The sequence below is a fragment of the Hyla sarda genome, chromosome 12 (genome assembly GCF_029499605.1).
Source record: "Hyla sarda isolate aHylSar1 chromosome 12, aHylSar1.hap1, whole genome shotgun sequence".
Lineage (NCBI taxonomy): Eukaryota > Metazoa > Chordata > Amphibia > Anura > Hylidae > Hyla > Hyla sarda.
The window spans coordinates 26,226,542-26,251,271 of record NC_079200.1 but is presented as its reverse complement, the minus strand read 5'-3'; the positions used below and the strand labels follow the sequence as shown (position 1 = coordinate 26,251,271).

Below are 24,730 nucleotides of genomic sequence, written 5' to 3'. Positions count from 1 at the left end.
TCCTGGTTACTAATCCCGTCAAAGCCCTACCCAAGATTCAGGACATGGAATGCTATGGCTCTTTATTCAGTTTTCGAGTCAATTGCTTAAAATTTGGAAATCTTTAACGATTCATTCCCTTTGGCCCAAGCACTCCACCTACAACATACATCCCCATATAGATGGCCCTCCCAGTATTACTTATCTTGGAATTTCGCTCCCCGCCACTCTTGACAAACTGTAAAATTTAAATGATGTCCCATTGTTCAATAAACGTAAGAAACAGAGAGAGAAATATAGGCTTCCTTTCCTGTCCTGAATAGAAAGGAAGAATCTCCTTCTGTTCTCTAACTCTTAAAGGGATACTCCACTGCTCAGCGTTTGGAACAAAATGTTCCGAACGCTTAGAGCCTGGATCTTGTGACATCATAGCCCCGCCCCATCATAACATCACGCCCCGCCCCCTCAATGCAAGTCTATGGGAGGGGGCGTGACAGCTGCCACGCCCCCTCCCATAGACTTGCATTGAGGGGGCAGGGTGTGATGTTATAATGGGGAGGGGCTATGATGTCCCGAGTTCCCAGCGCTGGCTCTAAGCGTTCGGAACATTTTGTTCCAAACGCTGAGCAGTGGAGTACCCCTTTAAGAATTGTCCCCCATAGCGTTGCTGGCTGTGCACCTTCTTCAGTGGAAACAGCTCTTTACCTCATTTCTTTGGCCAATGAAAAAAACCTTGCCTACCCCTAAATCTACTGTTGCTACGGAGATCTCTGGATCAAAATGTTCCGAACGCTTAGAGCCGGTGCCGGGAGCTTGTGACGTCATAGCCCTGCCCCCATCATAACATCACTCCCCGCCCCCTCAATGCAAGTCTATGGGAGGGGGCGTGACAGCCGTCACGCCCCCTCCCATAGACTTGCATTGAGGGGGCAGGGTGTGATGTTATGATGGGGGCAGGGCTATGACGTCCCGAGTTCCCAGCGCCGGCTCTAAGCGTTCTGAACATTTTGTTCCAAACGCTGAGCAGTGGAGTACCCCTTTAAGAATTGTCCCCCATAGCGTTGCTGGCTGTGCACCTTCTTCAGTGGAAACAGCTCTTTACCTCATTTCTTTGGCCAACGAAAAAAACCTTGCCTACCCCTAAATTTACTGTTGCTACGGAGATCTCAGGATGGTATTAGCATGCCGAATGTGTGGTGGACTGAAAATCCGTCACATAAAATATGATCTGGATAAGGCGGTCTTCTTATGCAAGATAGGTTTCACTGCATTTTGTCTTCGCACACATAGTAATGGGCCACTTGTTGATATGCATAATGATTTTATAGGCTTCAGTGAAGGGATATGTCCTCTGTAAAGGACAGATAACTAGCTAAATCCAGTAGTTGTTGTGACCTGTGAAACGGACATGAACTTGTACTATGTACTTCTCTGTGTGACCAGTATCCTGTCTGCCTGCAGAAAAGCATGTATTCCTGACTTGTGGATCAATACGGTAGACTTTGATCTGTGTGCTCAGTTGTATTCTACATTTGACTAGTATAAGTGCTGAGCTGGAATATTGTGAAGATGTACAACCTGAATGCTGTTTTTAGGATATTTTACTGCTGGCCCCATGCTCTTTACCCTAAGGGCATGTAATCTCTGTATTAGTACGAGAAAGGAAAAAAGGTGACTGGTTCTCTAGGTCTATGGGAATTACTATAGTGATGTCCTGGTGAGATTGGATGGTGGAGTGGTATCGGTGCTGCGACCGAAAAGGAGTGGGTCGCAGCACCGATACCGTGCATTGGCCAATTGGGTACATGGTCCAGTGGGACATACTGGACAATATACGTGAATATTATCATCGGTTCCTTGAGAAGCAGAGCTTCTGTCCAGTGCTTTGAACTATTGACTTTATGGCTATTTGAATACTGACTCTATGGTATAATTATTTGACTTGGTATTACCAGTGTAGTACTATATTTGTTTTTATTTATTATTATTATTTTATTGTGTATTGGAAAACATAAGTGCTCGGGCCCAGCACTTTTTTCCATATATTGTATGTCATTTTATAACAAATAAATTGTTTAAGCATCCAAGTACAAACCATTCTATTTTTCCTCCTTTCTCTCTCCTTTTTTCTCTTTGTCCTCTTCACGTCCCCCCATCACACCTAACCTCTATCATAGCTACACTAACATACACGCCTCAGCCATACACACATCATACACACACATCATACACACACATCATACACACACACTGTCATACATTTTCAACGCATCTCATACACCGCCATACACTCTAGTACATTCATTACCATACATATCACATTCACATTATATAACTCTCTACCATAACCATCATCCCATATATACAGACACACTGACAACACCCTACCACACCACCATCCAATCTCACCAGGACATCACTATAGTAATTCCCATAGACCTAGAGAACCAGTCACCTTTTTTCCTTTCTCGTACTACTTGCCATTTGGGTATATAGGAGATTATACCTTGACTGAAGTTCTCGGTCACCACAAACAGATAGAGTACATCTCACAAACCTATTCTTCCTTCACCTAATCTCCGTATTAGGCTGCCTTCACACCTCGTTTTCACAGTACGGGTGTAGGATCCGGCTGGGGCAGAAAATTGGGCTCTCCCGTATCCCAGCCGGACCAGTGCTGAAATCCATTTACTTTAATGAGCCGACCGGAGTCAAACGGTGACTCCGGTCAGCTCATCTTTGACCCGTATCCAGTTTTTTGACCGGACCTAAAACCGTAGTATACTACGGTTTTAGGTCCGGTCACAAAACTGGATACGGGTCAAAAATGAGCCGACAGGAGTCACCATTTGCCTCTGGTCGGCTCATTAATGTAGATGGATTTCAGCACTGGTCCGGCTGGTGTACGGGAGAGCCCGGTTTTCCCTTCCCCCAGCCGGATTCGGCACTAGTACTGTGAAAACAAGGTGTGAATGCAGCCTTAGTAATATGTGTGATCAGCCATCATAGTAATAATACCAGGAGAAGATGAATAGGCTGATTTGGTTGTAGGTGACCTATTTGTCATCGATTATGTACAGACCATAGAAGCAGTCCTTGTGCATAATGGCCCAGATTTATCATTCTGTCCATGACAAAAACCTGGAGTGATTTGCCAACAGCAAGCAATCATAGCTCAGTTTTCATGGAATGGAGAGAATAGGGCCCTAAACCTTTTTCCATTGGAAGGTGAACCTCAGAATCCACCAGGGAACTGGGTGACATTAGACAGAAAGAGCTGTGGACCCCATATTTGACTGCTGTTTTGGGTCTGTTCTTCTCCAGATATGCTCTACCACATTGACAGTGCTGTATGTTCCCAGGGCAGTAGATTATTACAAAGTCCACAAGAGAGGACTCAAAAATAGTTATTATAGATAAGCTTATAAATACTGGAAATGTAACCTAATAATTGCCACTGCAAAGTCATTTCTATACTACCTGTTTTTTGAGGTCTGTCCAAGACTGTGGACTTCTCCTGGAGAGCTGGTAGTTTTTATAGAGTTGTGCTCCATACTGCAAGAAAGAGGGAAAGTGGGGTTGGTGAGAATCATTTTGAAGACTAAATTTAGTAAGAATAGATTGTACATATGCTATAAGGTCTGCAGAAAGCTTGGTGAAAATCTATAGGACAAGGCTTCCTGGATAGCTACAGAACATGGATCTCTGGATAACTACAATACATGACTTCCTAAGACACCACAGGACTTGACTTCTTGGACATCTAAAGGGCAAAGCCTCCTTTACAATTACAGTAAATGGCTTCCTGAGTGGCTACAGAACATGTCTTTATAGATGACTACAGAACATGGCCTTATAGATGACTACAGAACATGGCCTTATAGATGACTACAGAACATGGCCTTATAGATGACTACAGAACATGGCTTTATAGATGACCCCAGAACATGGCCTTATAGATGACTACAGAACATGGCTTTATAGATGACTACAGAACATGGCTTTATAGATGACCACAGAACATGGCTTTATAGATGACCCCAGAACATGGCTTTATAGATGACCCCAGAACATGGCTTTATAGATGACTACAGAACATGGCCTTATAGATGACTACAGAACACGGCTTTATAGATGACCACAGAACACGGCTTTATAGAGGACTACAGAACATGGCTTTATAGATGACTACAGAACATGGCTTTATAGATGGCTACAGAACATGTCTTTATAGATGACCACAGAACATGGCTTTATAGATGACCACAGAACATGGCCTTATAGATGACTACAGAACATGGCCTTATAGATGACTACAGAACATGGCCTTATAGATGACTACAGAACATGGCTTTATAGATGACTACAGAACATGGCTTTATAGATGACTACAGAACATGGCTTTATAGATGACCACAGAACATGGCTTTATAGATGACCCCAGAACATGGCTTTATAGATGACCCCAGAACATGGCCTTATAGATGACTACAGAACACGGCTTTATAGATGACCACAGAACACGGCTTTATAGATGACCACAGAACATGGCTTTATAGATGACCACAGAACATGGCTTTATAGATGGCTACAGAACATGGCCTTATAGATGACTACAGAATATGGCTTTATAGATGACTACAGAACATGGCTTTATAGAGGACTACAGAACATGGCTTTATAGATGACTACAGAACATGGCTTTATAGATGACTACAGAACATGGCTTTATAGATGACTACAGAACATGGCTTTATAGATGGCTACAGAACATGGCTTTATAGATGACCACAGAACATGGCTTTATAGATGACCACAGAACATGGCTTTATAGATGGCTACAGAACATGGCTTTATAGAGGACTACAGAACATGGCTTTATAGATGACCACAGAACATGGCTTTATAGATGACCACAGAACATGGCTTTATAGATGGCCACAGAACATGGCTTTATAGATGACCACAGAACATGGCTTTATAGATGACTACAGAACATGGCTTTATAGATGGCTACAGAACATGGCTTTATAGATGACCACAGAACATGGCTTTATAGATGGCTACAGAACATGGCTTTATAGATGACCACAGAACATGGCTTTATAGATGACCACAGAACATGGCTTTATAGATGGCTACAGAACATGGCTTTATAGAGGACTACAGAACATGGCTTTATAGATGGCTACAGAACATGGCTTTATAGATGGCTACAGAACATGGCTTTATAGATGACTACAGAACATGGCTTTATAGATGACCACAGAACATGGCTTTATAGATGACTACAGAACATGGCCTTATAGATGACTACAGAACATGGCCTTATAGATGACTACAGAACATGGCTTTATAGATGACTACAGAACATGGCTTTATAGATGACTACAGAACATGGCTTTATAGATGACTACAGAACATGGCTTTATAGATGACCACAGAACATGGCCTTATAGATGACTACAGAATATGGCTTTATAGATGACTACAGAATATGGCCTTATAGATGACTACAGAATATGGCCTTATAGATGACTACAGAACATGGCTTTATAGATGACTACAGAACATGGCTTTATAGATGACTACAGAACATGGCTTTATAGATGACTACAGAACATGGCTTTATAGATGACTACAGAACATGGCTTTATAGATGACTACAGAACATGGCTTTATAGATGACTACAGAATATGGCCTTATAGATGACTACAGAATATGGCTTCCTGGACACATTTAGAAAATGGTTTTCTGGATAACTACATGATATGGCTTCCTGGACAACTACAAGACAACTGGACAATCACAGGACATGGCTTCCTGGACAACTTCTGTACAAGACATTGTTTCCTGGACAACAGCGAGGCATGGCTTCTAAGGGTAGGTTCACACTACGTTTTGATGATACAGTCACCGGATCCGGCGGGGAGGGGGGGGGTGAAAGGGGGGGGGGGGGGTTGAGTTAAAACCAGGTGCTCACATAACCTAGCCGGCCCCGGCCCCGATCGCATTCATTTGAATGAGCCAACCGGAGTCCGATAGTGACTCCAGTCGGTTCATTTTTGCCCTGTATCCGGTTTTCTGACCGGACCTAACACCATGGTATACCGCAGTTTTAGTTCCGGTCAGAAAACCGTATACGGGGCAAAAATGAGCTGACCGGAGTCACTATCTGACTCCGGTCGGCTCATTCAAATGAGCCGGATCCGGTGACCTTATCATCAAAACGTAGTGTGAACCCACACTCAGACAACTACTTGACATGGCTTCCTTGACAACTGAATGACATGACTTTCTGAACAACCAACGGACATGACTACTAGGATAACTACATTACACAACGTCCTGGACAGTACAGGATTGTGTCCTTGAAAACAATAAGACATTGCTTAATGGACGACTATAAATCATGGCTTCCTAGATGACTACTGGACACAGCTTCCTGGACAACCACACAATATGGCTTTGTGGACAACTGCAGGGCATGGTTTCTTGGGCGAACCCAAGACGTGTCTTCCAGCTCACCCCAATACATAGCTTTCAAGCTCACCTTAAATAGACGGATAGCAGTAAGCCAACAAGTACGAGACTGTTCGTCCTCACTGCACAAAATCTTTAACCCTTTCGTGCCACTCCTCATCTTGTAAGGCTGAAAGGATCCAGTGGAATAATGTTAAAAGAGCAATGACCAAAGTAAGACAAAAAAAAAAAAATGGAAAAGAAGAAAGCCTTTGAATTACATAGCACTTACCTTTAAACAAAAACCGAATTCGGTGGGGGCACTATACAGTTTCTTTCCTTGTGTCAGGCAATAGGCATTAGATTCATTCACATCAGCAAAATACTGTAAGTGGCGAGGGTCCTGAGACAAAACAATAGGGACAATAACTATGATAAATCCATGGACACAATATGTAATTCAGTCCTAAAGTGTGCAGTATTGTTGGTTTTACATAGACTCAGGTCTCCAAAGCTCTGATACCAACACATTTACTGTTTTGTCAAATAATGCAGGAAGCTGAATCCGTTTATTTATGATCATGTACCGTATTTTTCGCCATATAAGACGCTCCGGCACATAAGACGCACCTAATTTTAAAGGGTGAAAATCTAGAAAAAAAAAGATTCTGAACCAAATACAATGTAAAGTATATGACAGTGATCTTCAACCTGCGGACCTCCAGATGTTGCAAAACTACAACTCCCAGCATGCCCGGACAGCCAACGGCTGTCCGGGCATGCCAGGAGTTGTAGTTTTGCAACATCTGGAGGTCCGCAGGTTGAAGACCACTGGTATAGGAGGTAATACTCACGTGTCCCCGCCGCTCCGGACCCGTCACCGCTGCCCTGGATGTCCCCCTCCATCGCTGTCATCGTGTCCCCGTCGCTCCGTAACGTCTCTACTGCCTGGTATCCTCAACTCTCCGTCACCGCCATCATGCCGCTACGCACGCCGCTCCTATTGGATGACGGGACGGCGTGCGCGATGACGACGAAGGAGAGCGCCGGCAGGGATCCCGGCACGGAGCAGACACCGAGGAAGCAGGTAAGGTCCCTCCCGGTGTCCTGTAAGCTGTTCGGGACACCGCAATTTCACCGTGGCGGTCCCGAACAGCCCGACTGAGCAGCCAGGTTAGTGTCACTTTTGCTTCAGACGCGGCGGTCAGCTTTGATCGCCGCGTCTGAAGGGTTAATACAGGGCATTACCGCGATCAGTGATGTCCTGTATTAGCCGCAGGTCCTGGCTGTTGATGGCCGCAGGGACCGCCGCGGTATTTGCTGTATAAGACGCTGTATATTTGCTGTATAAGACGCACTTTTTCTTCCCCAAAACTGGGGGGGGGGGGGGGGAAGAAAAAGTGCGTCTTATACGGTGAAAAATACGGTATATTGTACACTTTTCTTATTTTTATTACTTGGTCTTAGTACTTTTTTTCTTATATTTCTAATTTGATCTTAGTTAGCTTGTATTTTACATTTGACAATAATGGATGTGGTAGTGTTGAGTAACAGGGTAACGTCTTTCATCAATCACTCCAGTGCCAATGGATCTATAAATTATTCATACGTTATACTATATATTTAATGCTTTAATTGTATGTATATTGCCACTGGGTAATTGGAATGAAAGTTGTTTTGGTGCTCCACACTATCAGCTCTATTCAAAGGTGCTGTCTTAATTATGTCATATTATCCTGTGAGTATAGCCCGCTCATTTTGCATATGTACCTCTGACATTGTCACTGTTCTCTGTACCTATTCCACTTATGAAAATTCTAAATTTTCATATCTATGGGGGAAGGGAGGATTAGTTACAGGTAGCTTGCAGGCTATATAAATCTGCTGTGACTGGAGTATTCCCATGAAAGGTCTAAAAAAGGCATGGAACCATTCATACCTGTATGTGTACCTATCTCTAAAAGTATAAACGCAGAGTCAAGAGACAAGTTTTAAAAAGCCTACGGACCAAATTATGCTCCAAGACATGGCCGGTCTTTAAAGGGGTATTCCAGGCCAAAATTATTTTTTATATATATATATATATATATATATATATATATATATATATATATATAAACTGGCTCCGGAAAGTTAAACAGATTTGTAAATGACTTCTATTAAAAATTCTTAATCCTTCCAATAGTTATTAGCTTCTGAAGTTTTCTGTCTAACTGCTCAATGATGATGTCACATCCCGGGAGCTGTGCATGATGGGAAAATATCTCCATAGGAACTGCACAGCTCCCGGGACGTGAGTCATCAGAGAGCAGTTAGACAGAAAACAACAACTCAACTTCAGAAGCTAATAACTATTGGAAGGATTAAGATTTTTTAATAGAAGTAATTTACAAATCTGTTTAACTTCCCGGAGCCAGTTGATATATATAAAAAAAAGTTTTGGCCTGGAATACCCCTTTAACACCTTGAGGATGAAGCCCATTTTCACCTTAAGGACCAGGCCAATTTTATTTTTGCGTTTTCGTTTTTTCCTCCTCGCCTTCTAAAGTCCATAACTCTTTTATATTTCCATCTACAGTATACCCGTATAAGGGCTTGTTTTTTGCGTGACCAATTGTACTTTTTATTGAAACCCCTAATTTTACCAAAAAATGTACGGCGAACCCAAAGAATAATTTTTTTTAGGGAGGAAATTTAAATGACAATTTTGCACATTTTGGAGGGTTTTGTTTTCACACTGTACACTTTACGGTAAAAATGACATGTGATCTTTATTCTGTGGGTCAATACGATTACAATGATACCCATGGCTAGATACTTTTATATTTTTGTACCGCTTAAAAAAATCTCAAACTTTTTGTACAAAATGAGTAATATAAAATTGCCCTATTTTGACCACCTATAACTTTTTCATTTTTTCCGTATATGGGGTGGTATGAGGGCTCCTTTTTTGCGCTGACATCTGTACTTTTTATTGATACCACATTTGCATATATAAAACTTTTAGATCACTTTTTATAAAAAAAAATTGGAATAAAATGTGAAAAAAAAAAGCAGCATTTTTGGACTTTTTTATTTTTTACGTTTACGCCGTTTAACGTACGGGATCATTAACATTATATTTTGATAGTTTGGACTTTTACGCACGCGGTGATACCAAATATGTTTATAAAAAAGAAATGTTACGCTTTGTGGGGGTAAAACGGGAAAAAGGGACAATTTTCGTTTTTATTGGGGGAGGGGATTTTTCAACTTTTTTTTATTTTTATTTTTTACACTTTTTATGTCCCTATAGGGGACTATCAATAGCAATCAGTTGATTGCTAATACTGTTCAGTGCTATGCATAGAGCATAGCATTGATCAGTGTTATCGGCGATCTTCTGCTCTGGTCTGCTCGATCTCAGACCAGAGCAGAACACCCGAGGAGATGGCTGGAGGCAGGTGAGGGGACCTCCGGCTGCCATTACAGATGATCGGATCCCCGCGGCAGCGCTGGGGCCGATCATCTATTTTAACATGCTCATTGGCGCAGATGCCGTGATCTGTATAGATCACGGCATCTGAGGGGTTAATGGCGGACATCCATATGATCGCGGATGTCGGACATTACCAGCGGGTCCTCAGCTGCAGTGTATGACGCAAACACAGCTCTGATGCTCGAGGTCATACACATGACGGAAATGTACGTCCTGGTGCGCTAAGCACCTCTGCACCAGGACGTACATTTACATCCATGGTCGTTAAGGGGTTAAGTTGACCATACACATATCGATCAATGAAAATAAAAAGATAATTGTATTCCTGAAACAATCCTTCTTAACATTTCCTAGAGCATGTGGGCATCAAAGGGAAAGACTCCATGTTTGGGAGCCAAACTATTGAATGGCATGTAATACTCCATTTTCCCTCCGGAGGCAGTGTAGCATTATCATTTAGTTATATCTGCTGATCATCAAGAGTATTATATGCTGGATCCAGGCGATAAGCTGACCATAAGGATGGCTTTTGTTTAAGAAAGTGTTGTTTTGTTGAGCCAGTAGTCGGAGGAAGGCACTAAATAGTGTTTTGGATACAGAAAGGGATGTGTGGTCTAGGAGGTTTTATTCATTCTAACTTTCTCACTTTTTAGATGCTGAGTAGAGATGAGCGAACTTACAGTAAATTCGATTCGTCACAAACTTCTCGGCTCGGCAGTTGATGACTTTTCCTGCATAAATTAGCAGCTTTCAGGTGCTCCAATGGGCTGGAAAAGGTGGAAACAGTCCTAGGAGACTCTTTCCTAGGACCGTATCCACCTTTTCCAGCCCACCGGAGCACCTGAAAGCTGAACTAATTTATGCAGGAAAAGTCATCAACTGCCGAGCCGAGAAGTTCGTGACGAATCGAATTTACTGTAAGTTCGCTCATCTCTAATGCTGAGTAAAATTATTTTGAGTGGAATTGAGTTGTATATTGTATATAGAATATAGATATTGAACATAATATGGGCAGTTTAGATGGCCAGACAGGGCCCCTGCCTCTCCATTGTTGCCGATAATCTAGGGATCCCCAGGCAAGCACCACTTTCTGGTGATGGACCAGAGAGCCACCAGTCCCGTGCCCTGTAAGCTACATATTACTGTAAACAAGCATTCCGGGAACTTCTTTTCTGCTTGTATAGTGCAGCATGGGCTATAATTAGAGAATAATCTAGAGCAGTGGTCTTCAACCTGCAGACCTCCAGATGTTGCAAAACTACAACTCCCAGCATGCCCGGACAGCCGTTGGCTGTCCGGGCATGCTGGGAGTTGTAGTTTTGCAACATCTGGAGTCCGCAGGTTGAAGACCACTGATCTAGAGGTTCATGTGTATGCCTTGTGCTAACCTGTTTTAGCTGATGTAGCATGCATGTCTTTTCAGTCATACTGATTCCAAGTTCATCACTGAAATGATTTCCTAATGCTGCCTACATTTCCCATGAATCCTCTGGCTTTGCAGAGAGAGGGGAATGAGTCTCATTACTGCAGTTCCCCCTAATAAGATCACCAAGCAATCAAATCAGCCACCAGCCTAAACTGCTGAGACTCATAGGAGGGTTGAGGTCAGTCCACACTATGGGCAGTTTTGATGTGTTTTCTTAAAGAGTTCATTGAGGCATGAGGCGAAAGAAACTGAGGTATCTTATGAAGATTTAAAGCCCTCAGGCTATGTTCATGTTGCGTTTAATGTTTTTGCTGTAATTTCCAAAAATGGCATAAAAAATTATGCATTTTTCCTGTGAAAATAGGGCAATTTCCCTGATTTTTTTTTTGCGATGTAGGTGATTTTAACCCAGGTCAGACCAGTTCCTCTGATGTGATTTTCTGGGCGTTAGGCTGATGATTAGAGATGAGCGAACTTACAGTAAATTCGATTCGTCACAAACTTCTCGGCTCGGCAGTTGCTGACTTTTCCTGCATAAATTAGTTCAGCTTTCCGGGCTCCCGTGGGCTGGAAAAGGTGGATACAGTCCTAGGAGACTCTTTCCTAGGACTGTATCCACCTTTTCCAGCCCACCGGAGCACCGGAAAGCTGAACTAATTTATGCAGGAAAAGTCAGCAACCGCTGAGCCGAGAAGTTCGTGACGAATCGAATTTACTGTAAGTTCGCTCATCTCTAGTGATGATCATCAGGCCCAGTTACAGTACTGAAATGGATACTATGCTGTAATGAAACAGATGGTGAGTGTGTATGATATGGGCGAAAAAAATCCAACAACCCGGAGTGCTTCTTTAACCCCTTAAGGACGCAGGACGTAAATGTACGTCCTGGTGAGGTGGTACTTAACGCACCAGGACGTACATTTACGTCCTAAGCATAACCATGGACATTGGAGCGATGCCCGTGTCATGCGCGGCTGATCCCGGCTGCTGATCGCAGCCAGGGACCCGCCGGCAATGGCCGACGCCCGCGATCTCGCGGGCGTCCGCCATTAACCCCTCAGGTGCCGGGATCAATACAGATCCCGGCATCTGGGGCAGTTCGCGATTTAAATGAACGATCGGATCGCTTGCAGCGCTGCTGCGGGGATCCGATCATTCATAACGCCGCACGGAGGTCCCCTCTTCTTCCTCCGTGCGGCTCCCGGCGTCTCCTGCTCTGGTCTGTGATCGAGCAGACCAGAGCAGGAGATGACCGATAATACTGATCTGTTCTATGTCCTATACATAGAACAGATCAGTATTAGCAATCATGGTATTGCTATGAATAGTCCCCTATGGGGACTATTCAAGTGTAAAAAAAAATGTAAAAAAATGTAAAAGTAAAAGTAAAAAAAAAGTGAAAAATCCCCTCACCCAATAAAAAAGTAAAACGTCCGTTTTTTCCTATTTTACCCCCAAAAAGCGTAAAAAACATTTTTTATAGACATATTTGGTATCGCCGCGTGCGTAAATGTCCGAACTATTAAAATAAAATGTTAATGATCCCGTAAGGTGAACGGCGTGAACGAAAAAAAAAAAAAAAAAGGCCAAAATTCCTACTTTTTTAATACATTTTATTAAAAAAAAAATTATAAAAAATGTATTAAAAGTCTTTTATATGCAAATGTGGTATCAAAAAAAAGTACAGATCATGGCGCAAAAAATGAGCCCCCATACCGCCACTTATACGGAAAAATAAAAAAGTTAGAGGTCATCAAAATAAAGGGATTATAAACGTACTAATTTGGTTAAAAAGTTTGTGATTTTTTTTAAGCGCAACAATAATATAAAAGTATATAATAATGGGTATCATTTTAATCGTATTGACCCTCAGAATAAAGAACACATGTCATTTTTACCATAAATTGTACGGCGTGAAAACAAAACCTTCCAAAATTAGCAAAATTGCGTTTTTTCGTTTTAATTTCCCCACAAAAATAGTGTTTTTTGGTTGCGCCATACATTTTATGATATAAAGAGTGATGTCATTACAAAGGACAACTGGTCGCGCAAAAAACAAGCCCTCATACTAGTCTGTGGATGAAAATATAAAAGAGTTATGATTTTTAGAAGGCGAGGAGGAAAAAATGAAAACGTAAAAATTAAATTGTCTGAGTCCTTAAGGCCAAAATGGGCTGAGTCCTTAAGGGGTTAAAGGGTAACTCTCATTAAAATTAATTTTTGCTATTGCACTCCTTATGGCAAATAAAACATATTTCTAATATACTATGTTTAAAAAAAAATGACGTTTTCTATGTTTTATTTGTGCTTAAAAAAGCCCAAGAGCACATTTTCCCCCATCTTATACACAGACTTAGGACCGAAGTCCAAACACAGGAAGTGCAGCCTGGAGTGCTGTGGGGGGGGGGGGGGGGGGGGGGGTGTCCAGCCTCATCCAATCATAGCTCCACTTAATTGCCATATGCTGTTGGTTGGACCCCCCCCCCCCCCCCTCAGCACTCCAGGCTGCACTGCCTGTGTTTGGACTTCGGTCCTAAGTCTGTGTATAAGATGGGGGAAAATGTGCTCTTGAGCTTTTTTAAGCACAAATAAAACATAGACAACCTCATTTTTTTTTAACCAAAGTATATTAGAAATCTTTTTTATTTACCATAAGGAGTGCAATAGCAAAAACATTGTTTTAACCCCTTAAGGACTCAGGGTTTTTCCGTTTTTGCACTTTCGTTTTTTCCTCCTTACCTTTAAAAAATCATAACCCTTTCAATTTTCCACATAAAAATCCATATTATGGCTTATTTTTTGCGTCGCCAATTCTACTTTGCAGTGACATTAGTCATTTTACCCAAAAATGCACGGCGAAACGGAAAAAAAAATCATTGTGCGACAAAATCGAAAAAAACCCCATTTTGTAACTTTTGGGGGCTTCCGTTTCTACGCAGTGCATATTTCGGTAAAAATGACACCTTATCATTATTCTGTAGGTCCATACGGTTAAAATGATTCCCTACTTATATAGGTTTGATTTTGTCGCACTTCTGGAAAAAATCATAACTACATGCAGGAAAATTTATACGTTTAAAAATGTCATCTTCTGACCCCTGTAACTTTTTTATTTTTCCACGTACGGGGCGGTATGAGGACTCATTTTTTGCGCCGTGATCTGAAGTTTTTATTGGTATGATTTTTGTTTTGATCTGACTTTTTGATCACTTTTTATTCATTTTTTAATGTTATAAAAAGTTACCAAAATACGCTTTTTTGGACTTTGGAATTTTTTTGCGCGTACGCCATTGACCGTACGGCTTAATTAATGATATATTTTTATAGTTCGGACATTTACGCACGCGGCGATACCACATATGTTTATTTTAATTTTTTTTTACACTGTTTTATTTTTCTTATGGGAAAATGGGGGTGATTCAAACTTTTATTAGGGAAGGGGTTAAATGACCTTTATTAACACTTTTTTTTTGCAGTGTTATAGGTCCCATAGGGACCTATAACACTGCACACACTGATCTTTCATCCTGATCACAGGCGTGTATTAACACGCCTGTGATCAGCATTATCGACGCTTGACTGCTCCTGCCTGGATCTCAGGCACGGAGCAGTCATTCGTCGATCGGACACCGAGGAGGCAGGTAAGAGCCCTCCCGGTGTCCGATCAGCTGTTCGGGACGCCGCGATTTCACCGCGGCGGTCCCGAACAGCCCGACTGAGCAGCCGGGATACTTTCAGTTTCACTTTAGAAGCGGCGGTCAGCTTTGACCGCCGCTTCTAAAGGGTTAATACCGCACATCGCCGCGATCGGCGATGTGTGGTATTAGCCGCGGGTCCCGGCCGTTGATTAGCGCCGGGACCCACGCGATATGATGCGGGATCGCGGCGCGATCCCGCTTCATATCGCGGGAGCCGGCGCAGGACGTAAATATACGTCCTGCGTCGTTAAGGGGTTAATGAGAGTTACCATTTAAGCCTGCAGCCTACAGGAATTCTTTGGCAGATGAAGATGCTGTATCCTGGTTCAGGCAGTGTAACAAGATTCTCATGCTGCCAGAACTGGACTGCATCATGCAGGAAGTGAAAGTGCCGCAGTGTAGGGTCCATGTTTTGTGAACAGCTGTAGCCTTCTGTACAGTTATTCTGCCAGTGGTTGTAGAAGGTCTTATGGTACTATACATCCTAAATACTAACACCAGACACCCTAGTACCTGGGAAACATCTACAGATTTTACAGCTGAAATTATTTTATTCATGTGCCCGCTGAGTAGTTACCTTGGACGTCCCCTTAGCTGAGTAATAGAGGCCGGAACGGCGCAGGAAAAAAAAGAAGCGTTTCCACACTTTGCGTCCACTCTCCTTCATATGTAAGTAGCCTTGGATTTCGGGCCAGCTGCCTGAATTGAGGAAGTTCTGTGAGGGAAAATATTAATCAGGTGTTACCAGGTTTCATGTATAGTAAAGGGGTATTCCAGGAAAATTTTTTTTTTTTTTTTTTTTATATCAACTGGCTCCAGAAAGTTAAACAGATTTGTAAAGGTGTCAGCAGAGAGCACTGTTGTCAGAAAGAAAAGAACAACTCAACTTCAGCAGCTGATAACTACTTGAAGGATTAACATTTTTATAATAGAAGTAATTTACAAATCTGTTTAAAGGGGTACTCCACTGGAATTTTTTTTTTTTTTTATTAAATCAACTGGTGCCAGAAAGTTAAACAGATTTGTAAATCACTTCTAATAAAAAAAAATATTAATCCTTCCAGTACTTATCAACTGCTGTATTCTACAGAGGAATTTCTTTTCTTTTTTGAATTTCTTTTCTGTCTGACCACAGTGCTCTCTGCTGACACCTCTGTCCATGTCAGGAACTTTCCAGAGCAGGATAGGTTTGCTATGGGGATTTGCTCCTACTCTGGACAGTTCCTAAAATGGACAGAGGTGTCAGCAGAGAGCACTGTCGTCAGACTGAAAGGAAATTTAAAAAGAAAAGAACTTCCTGTGGATCAGTATCTGATAAGATTAAGATTTTTTTTTAATAGAAGTAATATACAAATCTGTTTGACTTTCAGCCACCAGTTGATTTAAAATAAATAAATAAAAAAAATAAAAAATAAATAAAAATTTCCAGGAGTAACCCTTTAACTTTCAGAAGCCAGTTGATATATATATATAAAAAAAAAAAAATTATTCCTGGAATACCCCTTTAAGTGATCTCTGATATCTTTGGACGGCAGTCCAGACTTGCTTCAGTTGTCAAGTCTCTGTAATCCTAAACTGGTTAATGCTTGCTTCAGCCCTCTCTAAACTGTCCAGTCACGGTACAGAACGTCCAGGACACTGTCAACGTATTAGCAAGTACTGAGAAAACCAGACTTTAAGCATCTGAAATGTCCTAGATGTTGCTGACCAAGCTCCTCGCCTGTACTTGTCTTACCCACCTGTATAAGCTCTGAGTGAGACAGTCCTTTGTGTGCTTCTTGATTTCCAGCAATCATGTCCTCTGGGAATAAGGCGTACTGTGAATAAAAATATAAATCTGTCTTTATACTGATGTCAAGAATGTATAGAGATATAATCGACATAAAAAGTTGAGTAATTTTGTACTAATCCTAAATTATGGCTTGTTTTATGATCCGGAGCTGTATTCTTACTGCTGGTGATTGTTACTGGTAACAGTCAACAATCCTGTCGACAGACACACCCCTAACCGCAAAGCCAAGCTCCGATTATACAGTCTATGGCTATTCCCTACAACAGACTATTAAGACTTCAGCGCTGACACCTGGATTATAATGCAGACTGTAATTCTGGGTAAATACAAGATAAGTAATATAAGTCTTCTTGTTTCTTTCTATATATCCATAGGTATGAATGGAGAGAGACACTAATGCACAGCTGCTGGCCTAGCTACCTGGCAAGCTGGGGGTTGGGAGGCCTGTGTTCTTCTACCAGATGGGGTTCTCTGTAGTATGTTCAGATTGTTAAAGGAAATCTGTCAGCCCTAGATCAGGCTTAGAGCTCAAGTGTCAAAGAGTCTGTGCTAAGCTGCAGCATGCATGCCTCCTCCCTCCCCCACCCCTCCCTGCCTTAAAGGGGTACTCCAGCCCCAAGACATCTTATCCCCTATCCAAAGGATCGGGGATAAGATGTCTGATCTAGCATGCAGCACCCACCTGTAAGCACTGCAGGAAGCGCTGGAGGCTCTCAGCGTTATGCCTCCCGACCACGGGGACAGAGTATCGTGAGGTCACGACTCCGCCCCCGTGTGACGTCACACCCCACCCCCCTCAATGCAAGTCTATGGGAGGGGGCCTGCAGATAAAGATGGCAGAAAATCCCCAAATTCAGGTGTGTTAACCTTGTGGCATCATCCCCAGGAAGACTGGAGGCCCGAATCACCGCCAAAGGGGCTTCAACTAAGTCCTGAGTAAAGGGTCTGAATACTTGTGTTTTTTTGCTTTTAGCAAAGATTTCTAACATGCTGTTGTGGTATTTAGAGCAGACAATGGCTGCGAGAGGCAGCCGGAATGTCGCCATTGTTTGGTGAATAAAGCCACATATTCTTCACCAAGTCAACTGTGTGCTGCTGTTTTCTGCTATTGGTAGCGTTTGGGACTTCTGGGACCAAGTCCACCTGCAGTTAGCACCTACCTGAACTTTTTTAGTGCTGCCCGGATATATATATATATATATATATATATATATATATATATATACATATACACACACAAATAAAATGCAGCAGCACTCTGATATGGATGAAAAAGTGATGTTAGGCTTTATTCATCAAGTGAAAAACACGACGTTTCGACCTTCTCACACGATCTTTGTCAGACAAGGTCTGCTTTTCACTTGATGAATAAAGCCAAACATATTTTTTTATCCATATCGGAGTGCTGCTGCATTTTTTTGTACAGTTGGGGGCCCTGCGAGGGTCGGACCAGCCTGCACCCGGTCACTCAACACGGTAGTGCGGTTCTCCTGCAAGAATCTATATATATATATATATTTTTTTTAGCACAAAGCCGCAACATAACAACATGAAAAAAGTGAAAGGGTCTGAAGACTTTTCAAATGCACTCTGTATCAGTCTCCTCAGCTCCTCCTGCTCTATAACATGATACCTGCAGATTGTACTGTATTGTATATATCATCTGCTCAGCTCCTCCTGCTCTATAACAAAATACCTGCAGATTGTACTGTATTGTATATATCATCTGCTCAGCTCCTCCTGCTCTATAACATGATACTTGCAGATTGTACTGTATTGTATATATCATCTTCTCAGCTCCTCCTGCTCTATAACATGATACCTGCAGATTGTACTGTATTGTATATATCATCTGCTCAGCTCCTCCTGCTCTATAACAAAATACCTGCAGATTGTACTGTATTGTATATATCATCTGCTCAGCTCCTCCTGCTCTATAACATAATACCTGCAGATTGTACTGTATTGAATATATCATCTGCTCAGCTCCTCCTGCTCTATAACATGATATCTGTAGATTGTAATGTATTCTATGTATCATCTGCTCAGCTCCTGCTGCTCTATAACATGATACCTGCAGATTGTACTGTATTGTATATATCATCTGCTCAGCTCCTCCTGCTCTATAACATGATACCTGCAGATTGTACTGTATTGTATATATCATCTGCTCAGCTCCTCCTGCTCTATAACATGATACCTGCAGATTGTACTGTATTGTATATATTATCTGCTCAGCTCCTCCTGCTCTATAACATGATACCTGCAGATTGTACTGTATTGTATATATCATCTGCTCAGCTCCTCCTGCTCTATACCATGATGGCTGCAGATTGTACTGTATTGTATATATAAACTGCTCAGCTCCTCCTGCTCTATAACATTATACCTGCAGATTGTTCTGTATTGTATATATCATCTGCTCAGCTCCTCCTGCTCTATACCATGATGGCTGCAGATTGTACTGTATTGTATATATCATCTGCTCAGCTCCTCCTGCTCTATACCATGATGGCTGCAGATTGTACTGTATTTTTAATGTGACAGGTTCCCGTTAATATTAGGAAAATACTATTTATCATGCTTGCTTTGCTTACTAGAAGAGATTTGTAGCTCAACTTGTGGTGGAAGTATTACGTTGTCAATGTTCCTTCATGGCGGCTTCATATTGTGCGATATGATGTACAGTAGATTCATGTGTTGTCAGGTGGGCACCATAGCTGCAGATGTGGTGGTTATTGATGGCACATGGAGGTGTGTCATATCTTCTGTAGGCTGAGTTGTAGCTTTGTTAGCTAATGCTGACTGTATGTATGGGCGTGGCTTTGTACTGTATGTGGGAGTGGCTTTGTAAACCTTCCCTTTGTTAGGAATAAATAAACATAACCCAAACTAGCAAGGGGGGTTCTTCCTGAAGCTGGTGGGAGAAACCGCTTTGCTGGATCACAATATGTTGTTAGTGCTTCTTCAACTACGGCGAATTCGCTATCCTGGCAGACTGCACTGAGCCTGAATTATTACAAGTCTAGATTCCTACAACAAACTGGACTAACTGGCCAGTCTGTCCTGTATGGTCAGGGCATGCACAATATTATATCCAACCTACGAGGAGCAGGTTGTCCAATAAATCCTGCAAAAAGTGTATTTAAAGGGGCACTCCGGCCCTAAGACATCTTATCCCCTATCCAAAGGATAGGGGATAAGATGTTTGACCGTGGGGGTCTCGCCACTGGGGACCCCCGCAATCTTGCATTCGGCACCTACCACTTTGAGCTGCACGCCGTGCTGCCAGCTCACAAACTGCCGGGTGCCGACCACAGGGCCGGAGTATCGTGACGTCACCCCCGGCTCCCGCTATGCAAGTCTATGGGAGTGGGCGTGACGGCCGCCACACCCCCTCCCATAGACTTGCATAGCAGGGGCGTGGCGTGACGTTACACGGGGCGGAGTTGTGACGTCACGATACTCCGGCCCTGTGGACGGCACCCGGCAGTTTGTGTACTGGCAGCGCGGCGTGCAGCTCAAAGAGGTGGGTGCCGAATGCAAGGTTGGATAGGGGATAAGATGTCTTAGGGCCAGAGTACCCCTTTAAAGAAAGAGTGTTTAGCTGTAGTTGCCGTTATGTTTTAAAGCATACTAAGACAATGCAGTGAATGAAAGAAACCCATGGACACCATACACTTAGAAGTAGGTAGGTATACCTTAACGGTGATTGACGGCCATGTTACTATGTGTGACACTGTATTTTAGTCAATGCAGCTAAGCTGGGATGAGTCAGAAAGTATTTTGCCACTAGCAGTATTTCAGGTCTCCCATCCTCCTTGTGACCGGTGAAGCAGAAGCACAATGACTAAAATATTCAGTAGAGGAGTCTGACCTGACAGGTCGGAGAGGAACATGTAATTATCTGAACAGGCCATTCCACAATCATTTTACTATCTTCCTGTAGACATAAGATCCTTTGTACTCACCGGAGATCCCTGAAACAGTTCATACTTGGCAAAATTCTTGCGAAAAATGAACTTGCTGTCTCCTCCAGCAGGCCACATAGCCTGAACCTCCACCACGGACTCGTGATCTTCAAGGCAACGTTCTGCATCAAGAGAGAATGAGAAGGTTAGATTAGGAAAGCCTATTCAAAGCAAGCAAGCCAGTAGTATGGTATCATGCACAGAATGTTATGCAGAGTTACTTTATGTTCCCTGTTTTTACAATTGTGGAAGGAGGCTCCCAAAATAACCATGCATTTGGCTGTGCGGGCATGCTGGGAATTGAAGTTTTGCAACAGCTGGAGGCACCTTTGTTTGAAAACACTGGCTTAAAGGGAACAGAATTACCACCTAATTATTCCCTAGATTCAACGCAAACAGGGGAAATGCATAGGCCCACAGGTGGAGAATTTTTCCAGTTCATATCTGCCGCAGTTTTCACTACGAACCTGCATTAAATTCACAGGAAATTCTGCACGTGTTCCATGTTTATTTTGCAGTGAATTCACCACATATTTCTCATATTTCTATATGTTTCTTATGGTTTGACTCTGAAAGATATACAATCTAAAAGTGCAAAGCGGCACAGGTTAGGCTCATGGCCCTCTATAGGCGCCATATTGGCTCTTAAAGGGATACTCCGGTGGAAAACTTTATTTATTTATTTTTTTTTTTAAATCAACTGGTGCCGGAAAGTTAAACAGATTTGTAAATTACTTCAATAAAAAAATCTTAATCCTTCCAGTACTCATTAGCTGCTGAATACTACAGAGGATTTTTTTCTTTTTGGAACACAGAGCTCTCTGCTGATATCACGAGCACAGTGCTCTCTGCTGACATCTCTGTCTATTTTAGGAACTGTCCAGAGCAGCATATGTTTGCTATGGGGATTTTCTCCTGCTCTTCGCAGTTCTTAAAATGGACAGAGATGTCAGCAGAGAGCACTGTGCTCGTGATTCAACAGAGAGCTCTGTGTTCCAAAAAGAAAATAATTTCCTCTGTAGTATTCAGCAGCTAAGAAGCACTGGAAGGATTAAGATTTTTTAATAGAAGTAATTTCCAAATCTGTTTAACTTTCTGGCACCAGTTGATTATTTTTTTTTTTTAAAGTTTTCCACCGGAGTACCCCTCTAAAAGTTAAACTTTACTTTTATAAGGAGACAATAACTACAGTTATCATAGACAATGTATAATGGGTATGGCTTACCCAGGCAGCCCCAGGGCACAGGGCACAGGGCAGCCCCCCCCCAGCATGTGCAGGGAAGCTTCAATGAAGAAAAAGGAAATGGTGCCTGAAACGCGTCGCTCCCTTACCAAGTAATGTCTGCTCGATTTTAAGTACAATAAAGCATCAGAGGTTTGATCCCACATACCTGCACCAGATTGAATCATTGTCTTTTTCTATAACTACAGATAGGTACAAGGCTAAGAAACCATAATAATAGGTCACTGAAGACTCCGTGTTAAAGGGGTATTCCAGGCCAAAACTTTTTTTCATATATCAACTGGCTCCGGAAAGTTAAACCGATTTGTAAATTACTTCTATTAAAAAAATCTTAATCCTTCCAATAGTTATTAGCTTCTGAAGTTGAGTTGTTGTTTTCTGTCTAACTGCTCTCTGATGACTCACGTCCCGGGAGCTGTGCAGTTCCTATGGGGATATTCTCCCATCATGCACAGCTCCCGGGACGTGACATCATCATTGAGCAGTTAGGCAGAAAACTTCAGAAGCTAATAACTATTGGAAGGATTAAGATGTTTTAATAGAAGTAATTTACAAAATCTGTTTAACTTTCCGGAGACAGTTGATATATATATATATATATAAAAAAAAAGGTTTTGCCTGGAATACCCCTTTAAATTACCAGAAAATAAAGACAAATATATTTGTTGAACTCACCGAGCCCTAGATGTGGGTGAAGCTCCACTAAGGACCAGCTCTCATCACTTATGCAGTGCACCCTCTCTACCAGCATGTCACAGAGATGCCGCGCTGTAGCTCCCGCTGTCACTTCTAGTGATCGACATGTGCCATCTTCACTATATACTTTCACCATCTGCTCTTACAGACAGAAGAACGATTATTTATAACAACACGTATCACACTCCTCTCCCACTAATCCATATTATTGGATGAACCGTGGTTCTGTCTAACACTATCCCGCAACTCTTTGGCTCTCATTTATTTATTTTTTTTCTGAGTAGCAGTGACCCCTTTATTTAATAGGAGGTACTAGAGATGAGCGAACTTACAGTAAATTTGATTCGTCACGAACTTCTCAGCTCGGCAGTTGATGACTTTTCCTGCATAAATGAGTTCAGCTTTCAGGTGCTCCCGTGGGTGGAGAAGGTGGATACAGTCCTAGGAGACTCTTTCCTAGGACTGTATCCACCTTTTCCAGCCCACCGGAGCACCTGAAAGCTGAACTAATTTATGCAGGAAAAGACATCAACTGCCGAGCCGAGAAGTTTGTGACGAATCGAATTTACTGTAAGTTCGCTCATCTCTAGGAGGTACAACACACTGTGAAAATAAAAATTGATTTGTGCATGACTTTTATCATGTAACATCTTTTTGTACTCAGAATGGATTTTTAGTAAATTGTGACTGCCAGTTGTAATAATAGCATTGTGTCATTGTTTTCCTGGCCTAAAAAATTATGTATGATAATGCAGCTAGTCGGGGTCAAATGAAAGATAATAACAGTAAATAGGTCTATAAAAAAAAATATATATATATATCTATATATATATATATATATATATATCTATATATATATATATATATATATATATATATATATACATATATATATATATTATATAATAATTTAAAAAAAAATTATATATATATATATATATACACACACACACACACACAGTGGTCCCTCAACATACGATGGTAATCCGTTCCAAATGGACCATCGTTTGTTGAAACCATCGTATGTTGAGGGATCCGTGCAATGTAAAGAATAGGACAGTGGTCTACAACCTGCGGACCTCCAGATGTTGCAAAACTACAACACCCAGCATGCCCGGACAGCCAACGGCTGTCCGGGCATGCTGGGAGTTGTAGTTTTGCAACATCTGGAGGTCTGCAGGTTGAAGACCACTGGTATTAAAAGTTGTACTCATGTGTCCCCGTATATATATATATATATATATATATATATATATATATATATATATATATATATTATAATTAAAAATTAAATAGTTGCAGCTTTGCAACATCTGGAGGTCCGCAGGTTGAAGACCACTGGTATTAAAGGTTGTACTCACGTGCCCCCTGTATATATATATATATATATATTATAATTAAAAAATTTATAAATATCTATCTATCTATCTGTAGGAGGAACCAGTATGGTACTTACATGAGGCCCCCCTTCCAGAGGGGAACAGCTGTTGGGTGTGTTACTTAGGATTGGGGAAGAGTTGCAGAGTTCTGGGAATGGATTTGGGATGTCAGGGAGTGATGATGATCGTGACTCCTCATCTCGTAATCGCCTACAAGAAAGAGACTATTCAGAAAGCATTATTAATGAGACCATGTTAGCATTTTCATGCTGCCTGAACCACGAGTCATTGGTCAGTCCCCAGCAGCTTCTCCCCACCCGACCAGCCTTGATTGACAGAGAGTTATCAATTACAATGGGTGGGGTAGGGAGAAGCCACTGGGGACCACCCCCAATAACTCGTGGTTTAGGCAGCATGAAAGTGATGACAGGTTCTCATTAAAGGGGCATTCCAGGAAAAAAATATTTTTTTTTTTAAATCAACTGGCCCCAGAAAGGTAAACAGATTTGCAAATTACTTCTATTAAAAAAATCTTAATCCTTCCAATAATTATCAGCTGCTGAAGTGGAGTTCTTTTCTGTCTGGCAACAGTGCTCTCTGCTAAC

The 24,730-nt window shown here is 41.9% G+C and overlaps 1 protein-coding gene across 6 annotated transcripts in view; it reads right to left on the bottom strand.

The window, feature by feature from the left end:
- Nucleotides 1-24,730, bottom strand: part of GRB7 (growth factor receptor bound protein 7) — a 265,456-nt gene that overhangs the window by 20,635 nt on the left and 220,091 nt on the right. For 5 of the 6 annotated variants that reach the window (XM_056549221.1, XM_056549218.1, XM_056549220.1 and 2 more), the window contains 8 exons: nucleotides 24,203-24,335; nucleotides 22,726-22,882; nucleotides 20,808-20,929; nucleotides 16,784-16,861; nucleotides 15,622-15,759; nucleotides 6,735-6,845; nucleotides 6,534-6,632; nucleotides 3,460-3,534 (listed from right to left, as the gene is read on the bottom strand). In XM_056549221.1, coding sequence (XP_056405196.1) covers nucleotides 3,460-3,534; nucleotides 6,534-6,632; nucleotides 6,735-6,845; nucleotides 15,622-15,759; nucleotides 16,784-16,861; nucleotides 20,808-20,929; nucleotides 22,726-22,882; nucleotides 24,203-24,335 — 913 coding nt within the window. Of the gene's footprint in view, nucleotides 1-3,459; nucleotides 3,535-6,533; nucleotides 6,633-6,734; nucleotides 6,846-15,621; nucleotides 15,760-16,783; nucleotides 16,862-20,807; nucleotides 20,930-22,725; nucleotides 22,883-24,202; nucleotides 24,350-24,730 lie in introns of all 6 variants that reach the window. The other variant, XM_056549223.1, reaches the window with a different exon arrangement.